A 14,266-nucleotide genomic window follows, 5' to 3' on the forward strand; every position below is an offset into this window, starting at 1 on the left:
AAGCCGGGGGAAGGAGTGGTGGATGGCTCACCGCTTCCTTCCTTGGTGACTCTGAAGCTGGAGAAGCTGGACTCAGACCCTACCCTACAGAAGGGGGCCTGGGGAGCCTCAAGGAACTTGCTGTCAGAGAGAGACCCAGAGTGGGGTCCGCGGCATCCTGGGTCCCGCTCTCTACCTCTGCCATCATCTCTCATTTGGAAGGTTCTATGTCAGTGATGGGGACCAAGGCCATACCAGCTTGCCTGCTTGCTTTCTTCCCTTTTTAGCATTTAAAAAATATATTTTATTATACAACTATTACATGGAAACATTTTCACTGCAAAAAAATTCAAACAATACAAATGAACCAACTAAATATGAGCTTTCTTTACCAAGTGAAATACTGGCCAGATGCTCAAGCTTTTTCCCACCCCAGGACCCTTACATATGTTGCTCCCTTTGCCTGGAATACTTGTTCTTTGTCTCTGTGACTCAGGTTAAAAGTTGTGTCCTCAGACTGGCCTTTCCTGCCCACTCTGCTTGCCCCTTCCATCCTGATCTGAATGATGCCTCCCTCAACTTTTCTCCCAGCTTTCTGTTCTTTTCCTGGAGGGCCTGCATCTCTCTGAAGAGGTGGTATTCTTGAATTAACGTGTCTCCTCCACTAGACAGGGGCTTTCCTGATAGCTCAATTGGTAAAGAATCTGCCTACAATGCAGGAGACCCCAGTTCAATTCCTGGGTCAGGAATATCTGCTGGAGAAGGGATAGGCTACCCACTTGAGTATTCTTGGGCTTCCCTTGTGGCTCAGCTGGTAAAGAATCCACTTGCAATGTGGGAGACCTGGGTTTGATTCCTGGGTTGGGAAGATCCCCTGGAGAAAGGAAAGGCTACCCACTCCAGTATTCTTGCCTAGAGAAGTCCATGGACTGTATGGTCCATAGGGTTGCAAAGAGTAGGACGTGACTTTTCCTTTCACTTACCACTAGACAAGGGGTCCTTATTGGAAGGACTGATGGCTAAAGCTGAAACTCCAATACTTTGGCCACCTCATGCGAAGAGTTGACTCATTGGAAAATACTCTGATGTTGGGAGGGATTGGGGGCAGGAAGAGAAGAGGACGACAGAGGAGGAGATGGCATCACCGACTCAATGGACATGAGTTTGAGTGAACTCTGGGAGTTGGTGATGGACAGGGAGGCCTGGCGTGCTGCGATTCATGGGGTCGCAAAGAGTCAGACTTGACTGAGCGACTGAACTGAACTGAATGGCAGGAGTCCGGCTGCTCTGTGTATTGATGTGTACAAGGAACCAGGTACACAGATAGTACACAGAAAGCATCTGCCAAGACGAGGCCCCAGGGCAGGGGCCCTGTTTGTGGTATAGTGGGAGGACACAGATAAAGGCCCTGGGTTTGAGATCTGGGCCCTGGGAACACTGGAATTAATCACCAAGAAGAGGAGGGGACATCAGCTGAGTCGGCCCTGGTGCAGTGGGAAGGTGGGGGACAGTGAGGGTGGGAGGGAGGGAGGGATGGAAGCCCCATTCACTGCGCATCAACCACACGCCAGGCACATTCTAGGTGCTCTGGCATCATTTCAGTGTTTCTTCACCATCATTCAGTGGAGAAGGATCACTCCTATTTTAGAGATGAAGAAACAAAGGCAGAGAGAGGCACCCCACCTAATGGCCCAGTCAGCAGAGGAATGAAGCCTTGGCAGCACCCGGAACGATCTTTCCACCTGTGGGAAGGCAGGACTGTCCCCCTCACTGATAGTGCATGGGAATCCTCAGACCTGTGGACCCAGTGGAGCCAACTCTGACCCTAGTTCAGTCATTCACAAGTTGTGTGACCTTGGGCAGAGTTTTAAAACCTTGCTGGGCTTCCACGTCTTCAGCTTTAAATTGAGAGCCTCTAAAACCCACGTCACAGTGTTATGGTCAAGGTTAAGTTTAAATTTAGCAAGCTTACATATGCAAAGCATCCAGCCCAATGTCAACTCAGACACACAGTGAGCGTCTGGAAGAAAGGTATCGAAGAAAGGAGGACGGCCGCTCCCCCTCCCCGAAGCAGTCCATCCTCGACCTGGCAGGCAAGGGCCATTCCGTGGCTTTTTCCCTTAACCCTCCTCCAAACTAAGACGCAGACACGCTGCCTCTGAGCAACGGCCAGAGCATCAATGTATTTGAAGGAGATGGATTCCTCCAGTTTGGGCCGAGGACATGTTTCTAGAATTGCGGTGAGAGTAGCTGAGTTAACGGTTGTCCAGCTTGATTTCAAGTCTATAGGTTACTTGTTGAATTACGACTGGGCCATTCTTCATCTTCATTAAGCTTTTAAGAAATACTAGGATTCATTAGCAACCATGCTCTAGAGTTGGATGTGCTAGGGGCAAACCTTGACTGAGGATATTCAGCTGCAGCTTGATGAGTCAAGCCTGTGTGTGTGTGTTGAGGGTGCTTAACGTGAAGTCCACAGATCAAGGGACTCGTGAAAAGAAATTGTTTTTTAGTGTTAATAGTTTTCCTTTGTTATCCTATATCCTTTTGTATTAGGTATTTAAAAACAGTATTTTAAAGTCTATTTTAAAAAACAAATAGTGTTCTAATAAGGAGTCTCTTCACCAGATGACCAAAGGCATCCATAGAAGAATAAATGTGAAGAACCCTTGGGTGCAGAACCAGAACAGCCTGACAGGGCCCCAGAGCCTCCATCAACTGGGGGCATCCATGCGCTACAGGCCTGACTGGCAAGCAGCTGCTAGAAGAACTAGAGGGCTTGGAGGGTAAAACCAGTTTCATCAGCAGGGTGTGCAAGTGAAACCCCTGTGGGCACCTGAGGGGGGCCCCCGGTTCCAAACCCAGCACCACATCTAGCAGAGGCAGGGCGAGGACACAAGGGGTTCACTAAGACTAAACACGTAAATTAAGGGAAGGAGATGGGCCTGGCAGGATCCTTCCGGACTTCTGGCAGGCCCTGACCAGAGGCTCTGGCTATTAAGGGGAGGACTGTCGTCTCATCATCAGCTCATTACCTTCTCATAATACTGGATGTTCTTGTCGGCCATTCCCATGAGCAGCTGCCGAAAGTCCTGTCTCTTGTTGTTCTGCCACCTCTCCATGTCGGCTTTCAGATCAGCGTTGAAACACTCCATCCGATCCTGACACTTCTCCACATCTGCTGGGACCTGGGAGGGGAGTGCGTACATGAGAGCTCTGTATGTATAACAAGGACCTCATGCCCGGGTTCATGTTTGTGAGAGGCCAGATTACTGCCTTCTAATGCCACGAACACATTCCCTCCTCTGGAGGTGCAGGCATAGCCTTGGGTTTCCAAGTGAAAAAAGGAATTCTGAAAAGTGCCATCCCTGACCCAAATTTTCAAACCCATCCAAGCTAAACAGTGACTCATGGGGGAAACACCTGCCTGTTTACAAACAGGAAGAAGAAACACTGTGATTCAGAGTCATCTGTCTTTTGTTCCTTTTAGGAGTTACCCATCTATAAGTGAAAGTGTATGTAGGCTTTGTGAGTGTTTGGCACTGCCTTGCTATTCTCCCATGCCCCATACTGAAAGAAGAAAATCAGTGTTTTCACATCATATGAACTGTCCCATTACCCGTGACGTTTCTCATTAGCCAGATAATTCACTGCAAGAAGAAGACAATTGGCCACTTTACAAATCAGCTGGATACTTATCCATGCACTCTCAGATAGCAGATAATCAAAAATAAAGAGTCAAAACTGGGCAATTCTGGGGAAAATGGAAGGCAAGTTGTTTATGCATGCCATAAACCATGAAATTCAAAGAAGAAATATACAGCAGGCTGGTTCTAGTTTTCCTTAAGGAAGTTTGGAAGACTTTCTCAAAACAGAACTAGGTTGCCTGAATTTCACAACTTTCACTTTGCTTTGGTGAGTTTCACCCACTCTACACCCAATATTGTTGGGTGTAGATAGCTGGATAGTATAGTTCCAGTATAGTTGGAAAGAAAACACCCAATATTATAAGAAGGTAATGGGAAATGGTAACCCTGGTACCCAAAACATAAAGCTGGCTTCTCTCCTAACTCAAGAGGCTCCACTGGACTTTGATGGTGGTCAGGGGGTTTGGGGCAGGGAGGCAACCTGCCCAAAGCTGCATCACACAGTCACCTACCAAATGCTTTCCCAAAACAAGTGAGGCCTTGTACATTTTGTGTGCTGGGGCCTCTGATCCCAAATGTAACCATCAAGGTCAATCTCTACCAACCATGGAAGTTTTATACTCAGACATTATGGGCAAGGAGCCCAGAAACAAGCCCAAGCCTGGGGAAGTTGACTCCTTCAGGGTTTCCAAAGTGCTGAGGGCACTTGGCCATGGCTGAAGTATACAAGGGCAGGGGAAGGGAAGCCACTCAGGCGAGGGAATTCAAGTGTTGCCTGGCATGGAAACTATCCTGGGAGAGACGAGGATGAGTGAGAGAAGAAGATATAGAACAACTGAAAAGAAAAGGCAACTGAAAGAAAAGAAACTTGGGGGATTCCCTGATGGTCCAGTGATTAGGGCACTGATAGTCCGTACTTTCACTGGGCTCAGATTCAATTCCTGATTGGGGAACTAAGATCCTGCAAGTTACTCAGCAAAACAAAACAAGTGAGGAACTTTTAAGGGCCAGGGTGAGTGTCCTCTAAAGCACTTATATTCCTGGAGGAAATTTTTAAAAGGACTTGATTTTTATCTTCTGATGCCAGAACTGAAGTCACTTTTGCCTTTCCCTGCTGATTCACCTGTTACTGTTGGCCACCCCGGGGGAAACTGAAGTAAAAACAATACTGCCTGACTTTGCGTCTGCAAAGTCTGCAGAGCATCCCTGGCAAACATCCTGGGAACCAGCCTCCACCCAGCAAACCAGGCCTAGCCTCCCCGCCCTCCCGGGAGGCACAGTCCACTTCCCTTATTCCTCTTGCGACCACTGCTAACTATAGTATCTGGGGAAAAGTGTCCAGAAACAACATCCTGTTTGCTTAACAAAACTGCGGCAGCAAGGAGGAAAGCCAAGCTCTGAAAGGAAGACTTCCCAGACACAGTGAGAAGAGGTGGGCAGGCGCTCTGATTCCAGGGAGCGCTCGCCTAGGAAAGATTCCTGGGTCTGGTCTGGGAATGGAAGCTCTAGACTGTATGGCTGCCCGAGCCTCAGTGTGGGAAATGTTTTTAGCTTATCATTCTCCCAACATACTCCACACGGGGCACAGAGGGGACATGAAAGGGCTTAGGTCTCAGCAGGCAGATCTTGTCTCAAGTCTCCCAGAGTCGAGGCAGAAAGAAAACAAACATGGCTGGACATGGAGGGGAGATGGTTCACGTGCTTTCACTTCACTCGGAGCCTGTGACTCGCACACTGTGAGGAGGAGCTGGAGACTGAGGACAACGTGGATGCGGGAGAGGGGAGGATACCACTGAGGCGACACCTAGCAGAAGATGGAGGGACTTCCCCAGTGTTACAGTGGGGAGTTCACCTTGCAACGCAGGACGTTGGGTTCAACCCCTGGTCCAGGAACTAAGAGCCTACATGCTAAGGAGCAACTAAGCCTGCACCCCACAACTAGAGAGCCCATGTACTCCAAGAAAGCATCCCACATGACCTGGCAAGAGATCCCACGTGCTACAACTAAGACCCAGCCAAACGAGTGTTAAAAGAAAGATGGTAGAAGTGGGGACCTGTGACTCCAGAGGACAGACAAGTGATGAGAGGCGAGACAACCCCTGGAGCCACCTCAGGAATGGCTCACAGGCCACAGACCCCCAAAGACAGAGAGAGAGAGAGAACCCCAACTGGCAGAGAACAGAACTCATGGAAGGACCCACATGCGCAGGGTTACTCGAGGAGTTGGCAAAAGTTATTAAGAAGCCTGGACACAGAAGCAGGAAACAAGTCAGAGAGAGCAGAGCCACAGAAGCGCAAGGATGGAGGAGGCGAGGGGAGTGCGAGCTAAAAAGAAGGGAATAACAGCAATCTTGTGTTAAGAGGTGAGCTGTACTCTGAAGTAACCAGCTACTGAATTGCCCAACTTTATGGAGAGGAGGGCCACTGGGGCTTGTGTTCCTCTCATTTTTGTTTCTTTCTGGATGATGTCTCAATTTACCCATGAGCAACAACCAGCATTCCCTCTTATCTCAGAGTTTTGATTTTTTTGACTGAGGTACTCTTAGAGGTATTGTCTGGAGGGGTTACAGATGGAAATATCTAATGCTAATGGTTGGGTGCTGCTGTTCACAACCTACCAAGAAGGACAAAAAAGTCTCCAGAGACTTCGCTGTTATTTAGTTGCTAAGTCAGGTACAACTCTTTCATGACTCCGTGGATTGTATTCTGTTTATGGGATTATCCTGGCAAGAATACTGGAGAGGGTTGCTATTTCCTTCCCTAGGGAATCGTCCCAACCCAGGGATCAAACCTGCATCTCCCCTGCCTCCTGCACTGGCAGGTTCTTCACCACTGAGCCACCTGGGAAGCCCCAGATAAGACCTCGTGAGACCAAAATTTCTGAAGAGAGGACAAGGCTGCATTCTCCATATTGGTTCCCCTAACTCTCATGAGAAGTTCCATTACAGGATATGAGTTATGGAGTGGAGGGGGAAGGGTAACACAGGATGAGATAAAGCATATATCTGTGTTAGAGAGCAGGGCGGGAACGTGAGCTCACTCAGCATTCACTGAGAAACGTATCACTGAGCTCTTTCCATGAAACAGGCATTGCTCGGCCCTACATATAAATCTCTAAGTGTTCTTCTCAGAGGTAGGCTGGAGACATCATATTATCTGTTCCCATGATGACAGTAGGTTAATAAAGTCCTCAAAGATTACATAAGGCAGACATGACCCCAGTACTGGGGGGGAGAGGGGACTCATGGTTGCTGGGGGACAGGTGCCAGGACCAAGGACAGAGTCAATTCGAGACAGGTGTCTTCTCAGTCACATGCTGCTAACTGAAAAACGGGCAGAGCTTCCTAACTGGCGCCGTGTGAACGACAGCAATACTGGTCCCCCCAGCCCCCGAGGAAGTCAGAGCTGGCCACCTCCAGTTTCAAGCAATCTGGTCCTCAATCCCAATGTTCCATACAAATATTTTCATTTTCTATGTGACCTGTGAGATGGAAGAGAAGTTGAGAAAACACTGAGGCAGGGTAAAGTTTGAGAAGAGGCTACTGAATTTGGCAAATATTCAGTAAGAATGCTTCAAAAAAATAGAAAAAAAGAGGCAAACTTCAGAGAATGGCTGGTGAGAAGGGAAAAGTGAGCACCCAAGATGTGTGGAGAGCGGACACTGAGGAGAGAGGAGCCCTGGGCTCACATGCGTGATGGCTGAATGGACGGGCAGACATAGAATGAAAAGCCAAAGGCAGGCCCAGGTTCTCCCCACCAGTCCCTCCAGCATCAGCCACACATCTTCCAAAAGCATGAAGCAAAGGTTGCTGCGAGCCCTCGCAGTGGGGATAAAGGGCTCCAGCTTGGACACCAGACATATCGGGGGTCCAATTCCAGCTCCACCATATCTGAGCTTTTGTGGGTGGGTCACATAGGTCCCCTGAGCCCTGGCTGCTCATCTGTAAGGTGGGAACCGCATTGATAGAAGGCTGTTGTTGGAATTAAACAACGGAGGTGCCAGAGCCCTGCCCTGCTGTGGTGGGTTACTCTGGCTTCCTAAACCAGGCTGAGGTCACGGCTCCTGTGGAGAGAACTGGGAGTCATCAGGCGCGCCTCTCCTCACTCACCAGAGGTATCTGGAAACAGCAGATACTCCTGCGGAACTCTCAGGCCTATGGAAGCTCCGTATTCAGAAGTCCCCCTGTCTCTAGCTGCTATTTCAGAACTGGAGTTCTTGCTACCCACTGCCACATCCCCTTCATTCCAGAATGTTCACCATTCTGGTGGTTCTAAGAATTTGTAAAGGTCCACCGCCCTTGAGAGGCTCGTCCAAGTGGCCTCGAGCACTCACTCCCCTCCTCACCCTTGCTCACCCTGAGAAGCGCACATCTAGCCTTCTGCCCCATCCACCTCAGTCGCGCCACACGCCTCCACCCATGATGGTGCTACCCACTTCCAACAGCCTCTGGAAGGATCCAGTACCAGGCTTCAGTAGGTCGGGGCCTGAAACAGCCCCTCTTTTTCTTTTAACCTTTCATAAAACATTCTCTCTTGGCATCCCTTTTTTAATTTTTTGAATCAACATGTGACTATATAAGCATTTGTAGAGAATCAAACGCAGAATACAATGTGCCTGGTCTCCTGGGGTTTGCCCCCACAGGAGTCCACATTAGAGTGTGCATGCTTGCTGACCAGTTTTCAATGCAATTCCTTGGGCCCCCTCTGTTTCCACTAGTAGCTTTGATAGCATCCCTTTGATAGCTTCTAAGGAAGGGCAAATTCTCAGATTTCCCTAAGTCCATGGTCTTGACAGAGGCAGCAAAAAGCAGCCAGCTCCCTCCCTGCTCAGAGCCTTTCATTTCTCCAAATTAAAATCAAAATTAAAATAAGGAAGCCGAGTCTGCACAATCAAAGCTCCACTTGCCTGAGAATAAACCACCTCAGGGTCTGTGGACTTTCCTTCACCTAAAACCACAGCAATCTTTAAATTTTACGATACAAACATTTTCCCTCCGTTCCAGAGGCCTCATTACTGCCTGCCTCCAGCACAGCACATGCCAAGAAGCCGCAGCCACCGGGCTCCCCATCCACCTGGCCAACAGCCGGAGTCACAGGGCTCAGCCCTCTGTCCAAAGGCATCCACTCCCCTGTGAAATCCCAGTGAGGGACACTGAGACCCAAGAGGCCAACCCCTTCTGCTGGGTTACAAAGAAGTGGTCAGTTTTCAACACCTCTCCTTGGCTTCACATAAAATCAACTTTGCCTCACTCTTCAGAGCAACCTTTCAAGACTCAAAAGGAAGTCAGCCCCCAGACTCCCGCAGATCTTCTGTTTTCCAGCCCAGACCCCAACCTCCCTGTGAGAACCTCCCGTCTTCGGGTGGGAGTCCTTTCCTTGCCTGCAGCCCTGGGATGGACCTGTGAGCAGTCTTGTTCCCATGACAGTCACCAACAGTAGAGCCTGTTGAGTCCTGGGGGAACATCAGCCCTGACCCACTTCCTGAAAGCCTGGCTCTTTTCTCACCAACAGCAGCTCTGGAAAGTGAAGCTCAAACATAAGACATTAAACAGAACACAGCCAAACCTTAAGCTACTCAATTTCCCACAGCAGCTGTCTCTCTGTTGCTATAGACATCTGGGAGGCGTGGGGATGCAGGGGACACTTTGGGACACAAGGAAACATTGCCCCCAACACTGCACTCAGGAAAAAAAAAATTAATAATTAAAAAAAAAAAAAAGTGGCCAACAAACCTAGAAAACGAAGCTCTCGTTCAGCACTCCCACTAGAGGCAATGCGGAGCCAGTCTGGACAATAGAGGACCCACCAGCACAGCATCTGTTATTGCATCAGACACTCGACTGATTCTCCCATCTTCACAGCAATCACATGGATGAATCCCACAGAGGCTGGGGACAGAGTGGGGATTCAAACCCAGGGCCATCTGATTCCAAGCCTGGGCTCCATCTACCAAGCGGTGGTTGATTGAACAGGCCGCCAACCAAGCCCTCTATGGTCCACCAAAGCAGCGGCTGCCCCAGACCCCAAACTGGAGACACAATTTCAGCTGACCCCACTGTTGATTACACTTACCTGCTTTGTTAAATATCACCATTGCTATACGAGAAGCAACTTCACTTTGGAGTGGTTCAGAATCCCACAAAACAGAGGGAAGACAGACACTGCGCCCTCCCCCCGGCCCCCTCGACGCTGTGCTTAGGGTGTGGGAATGTTTGGAACCTCCAGATTGGAAAGAAACCCTTCCCCCTCTTGGAAGAACTCTTGTGGCCAAGAGACTGAGTCAGATGGGTGAGCGAGTGATGCTCCAGGGAAGTGAGGGCGACAGCAGCAGGAAGATTTCAACACCCAAGATTTCACCCAGGCCGGCACAAAGGGCACAGCACGAGGCCCGAGCCCCACAGCTTAGCTGGGTGGAACGTGGGAGCCAGAAACAGCAGCTTCCTCTGCTCCCAGGTGGGTGTGACCCGCAGGCAGCCAGTTCGGCCTATTACTCATACCCTTTAGTTCCTGTCTGTGGTAAGGCGCCATCCCAAATTGGGCTGAACAGCTACCAAAAGACCAGTTTCTGAGAAAGCTTGCACTGGGTGCTGAGTAGGTAGGACAGCTGATAGAACTATTTAAGTGACATCTCTTAAACACAGGATTTTCAGCTTCCAAGCTGGGCTAGTGGCAGAACTTCTTGTCTCTCCTTCCATCCCTTGCCAGGAAAAGTGACTTCTGTACTTATATTTAGAAGCTAAATTGTTAAGAGTGAGATTTTTACATACAGTATCCCTTGTCATTCTTTTAAATGAGACTGAGATGTGGGCTCAGCAGGCTGCACTGTGTTCCAGAAAATCAGAGGAGCGGCTTGGAGCTAGTCAGCGGGACCGGCAGCTCCAGGCAAAGGGTGGCTGGGCACACAGCATTTTAACAGTGTGCCTCTTGGCTTCTGTGCTTTTGGGTGGGTTACAGTTTTGAGAACACTGATCTAGACTGTCCTCCTTTCTCCTCAGTCCCATTTCATAGATGGGAACTGCCTCTGAATCGCGGAGCTGGAAACCTCAAAAAACAAAACAAAACAAAACAAAAAAAAACCAGGAAACAGTAAGAATAAGCTCAACCCCTCAATGTACATCAGACATAAAAGGGAGCAAAAAGAGGAAAAGAACAGCATCAACCCCAGCCAGCTGGCACTGGTCACTTTGGTCATACCGATCAAGGGACATGAATTCACCTGGCACAGCTGTGGGGTGGCACAGCCCGCCCGCCCCAGGGGTTCCCCTGACCTTGGGCCGCTCTTCCTTCCTCAGAGCCACAGCTTCCAGTTTGGCTTCGTACTCAGCTTGCACTTGGTCCCTCTTCTTCAGCACGCTCTGTGGGCGGGAGAAAGGGAAGCGTGAGGACACCCACTGCTTCTGCACCCCGTACCTGCCCAAGCCACCGCCACAAGCTCCTAGGATGGTCTGGCCACAGCTGACACGGGCTCTGTTCCTAGGACTGCCTGGTCGTGGCTGACATGGGCTCCGGAGAGAGCCGGTGGAGGAGGGAGTGGAGAACCATGCTTAGAGATGGAGCTTTCCAGTGCAGTAACTCAGCCTGATGCTCAAAGTCACAGAATCTCAGGGAAGGGTGGGTGGGGGGAGCGGTGCCCAACCCACAGGTATGTGGATGAGGGGACCCTCAGCCCCCTGTGCACAGAGACCTCAGCTGTGCCAGGCCATGGAGCCTGGCAGGTGCCAAGGTGGGATGCTGTCTGAACTGTTAATGGAAAAGTCTAAGTCAGGAGAGTTCTTGTCTCTTTAATTCATCGAGTTGCCCCCTGGTGGACTGATCCACTCAGTGATCCACTATTAGCCACGTATCTGTCCTCCACTCTGGGTCGGGTACCTGAAGAGCAAAGATACACAGCTCGGACCTGAGGGAGTCTGTCTATGGGAGATGTGTGGATGTGGAACGAGGCTGCTCGTGCTCAAAGAGCCACGGGTGAGGCCAGAAGCCCTGCGACCACAAGGGGAGACTGCCAGACGCAGCGCTGGATGGGCAGAGGGGCCAGCCTGGGCAGGACTAGGGGGAGGCAAGCCAGGCGCCCAGGATGCAAACTCTAAGGAGACACTCAGTCCTGGGTCTGTGCAAGTTCAAGGCTGGCACCTAAGTGTGAGTCCCTAAACTTATGCCCTGGGCGCCTCCCTCTGTCTCTGCCGCTCAGACCCCAACAGATAGAACAAAGCTTACAGTCAACCTTCTAGAAAAGCATGTTTCATCCAAAGGTTTCTTTTTCTTCTTTTAGTAGAACCACAAGTGGCAAACCAAGAGTAACAAGAACTTTCTTTGCCACTGACTCAGAAGTTTCTAATCTCTGAGTTTCTAATCTCCCGTTCTCCAGCAGAGCATGGGGTCCGGTGGGATGGGGCCGTTCCTCGGCCACCGCAGTGGACACCTTCAGCTGTACAATGTGCTGAAATGTGATGAGTGACTGAGTCACGGACAGCGCTCTGGGGACAACCTTCTCATGGAAGGCGTCAACATGGGGAACCCCCAGTCCCCCCTAAGTATGTACTTGGAGAAGTGTTTCGCCATGAGAAGAGCATGAGATGAAACCTGTAATAGCTTCGCTTTTCATTGTTTTCCTCTCAACTTTCTCGAAGGTGTTCGGAGGTCTCCTCCCCACACTCGTCAGCCTCTGGGCCTAGAACTTTCTGCTGTGATGGAGAGGATCCACGACCTGTATGGATTAGCACAGCAGCCGCTAGGCCCACATGCCAACTGAGCTCTTGAAATGTGGCTGGTTTGGCTGAGGAACTGGATTTAAATTTTTATTTAATTTTCCATAATTTGAGTTTAAACTGAAATAGCCACCGACGGCAAGTGGCTGTCGTACTGGATGGAACAAATCTATAAAGCAAACACAAAAGAACAAAAAAGCCAGGGCTCCTTTCTAGATTTCACAGAGCCGAAAGCATTCTAAATCTACTGGTCTCTTATCAGCAGGAGCTGCTCTCCATGGGGACACAAATGTGGTTCGCTGGGGGCCAGGAGGACAGGGGTGGGGGGGTGCTGGTTGAAGAACCTGGTTCTGCCTTGTACTCCCTTCACAGGACGCCTCTCATGGTTTGGGAAAAGCACTCATATCCAGGCTAGGAACAGGCTCCACAAATGATGAGTTGTTCCAAAGACACACCCCTGTCAGTGTGGCAAGAAACTCCCAGCCAAAGCTAGAAATGCTCTTAAAACTCCTTCAAAACACAGTAAGCACAGTGTGGCATGCTTCCTGTCCCCAGTTCTGCCGAGAGTCGCAAGCCTCTCTGATGAGGTTGCCAGGCCCTCAGGCAGGGAGGGACGGGGACAGGAGCCCTGTGAACTCCACTCAGCTCAGTGCGTCGCCTCTCCCCCGCCTCCAGGCAGACGAGGGGGCCGAAGACGCAGCCACACTTCCTCAGGACTGCCCTGGCCCCGAGGAGAGGTAAGGGCTCTTTCTCCTCAGCCGCTGCCAGCCCGGAGCCACCGGAACGCGGCCTTCTCCTGAAGCCTGAAGAGGCGCTCTGGGCTAGCGCTCCTACCTCATCGGACTGCAGAAAAAACTCACGACAACCACAAAAGCTCTTAACAACCCTGCGGAGGTGAAAGGGTGCTATCTCCGCTCTCCAGGCAAGAGCACTGAGGCACCCCGAAGCGGCCTGGCTGAGGCCACTACCGCTGGCTTAGAGCACAGCGGTGGCTCACTCGGGCCTCTCTGCTGAATCCCAGAGCGCGCGTGGTTCCCCAGCCTGACTGCCAGCCAGCCAGGGCAACCTGTTCCGAATCAAGATAAACTGCTGAAGACTACCGTCCTTGCTGGGAGCACCTTCGCACACCATGGGCGGTGGTCTGAAGGGACTGGCCTCCCTCCCCAAACAGCACAGGCTCTGCTGTTAGTCCCGGCCATGCTGGCTCTGGTTGAGGGGGTCTCAGCCTACAACGGAGTGAAAGGGCCTTCAAGATACTGAGTCAGCATCTGCAGAGCAGTTTCTCCAGCACCGAGTGATGGGCCAAAGACCTTTACACTCTGAGCTTCTCCCAGAGATCGACAGAGCTCTCTGATGCCAGTGGATGGGGGGACACATGCTTCCCACCCTGTGTCACTCTCCCCTGGGTCTGCACGGCCATCCCCACCCCACTTCTGTCTTGCCTTAACATCTCTTCATTTACCCAGGTGCTGGAGATACGGCGGAGAGCAAAACACACAGAACCCTCGCCTTCCTGGAGCCTACGTTCCAGGGAGGAGGCAGGCAACACACAGATAAAATAGAATCGGCCTGAGAGTCTGGAAGATGACGCTAGGTGTCCGGGAGGAAAAACAAAAGCAGGGAGGAAAAACAAAAGCAGGAAGGAAGGCGTGCAGGACTGAGGGTCTGGGAGATGGCGAATCGCACACGGGGTGGCCCGGGAGGACCTTGATGAAAGGAAGCTTTTAATTAGAGACACGGAGTAAAGCTCTCTCAACGCTACATATATTTTTAATGTAGAGCATTTCATCATGATTTCCAAATGGGCCCAGTAACCTGGAACTTCACTACCTCTCTTTTCAAATGCAGAGGGGGAGAAAAATGACTCCTTACTTTAATAACTAAATTGCAAAGAAAAATAAATATAGGGGGAGGGATTCTTAAAATAATTAACCT

At 50.5% G+C, this 14,266-nt stretch overlaps 1 protein-coding gene across 7 annotated transcripts in view; it reads right to left on the reverse strand.

Moving 5' to 3' along the window:
* Positions 1 to 14,266, reverse strand: part of SNX30 (sorting nexin family member 30) — a 109,191-nt gene that overhangs the window by 6,721 nt on the left and 88,204 nt on the right. For 6 of the 7 annotated variants that reach the window (XM_042242884.2, XM_042242883.2, XM_027964110.3 and 3 more), the window contains 2 exons: positions 10,895 to 10,981; positions 3,015 to 3,167 (listed from right to left, as the gene is read on the reverse strand). In XM_042242884.2, the coding sequence (XP_042098818.1) occupies positions 3,015 to 3,167; positions 10,895 to 10,981 (240 nt within the window). The remainder of the gene's footprint in view (positions 1 to 3,014; positions 3,168 to 10,894; positions 10,982 to 14,266) is intronic. The other variant, XM_042242882.2, reaches the window with a different exon arrangement.

This window comes from Ovis aries, chromosome 2, assembly GCF_016772045.2.
Source record: "Ovis aries strain OAR_USU_Benz2616 breed Rambouillet chromosome 2, ARS-UI_Ramb_v3.0, whole genome shotgun sequence".
Classification (NCBI taxonomy): Eukaryota; Metazoa; Chordata; class Mammalia; order Artiodactyla; family Bovidae; genus Ovis; species Ovis aries.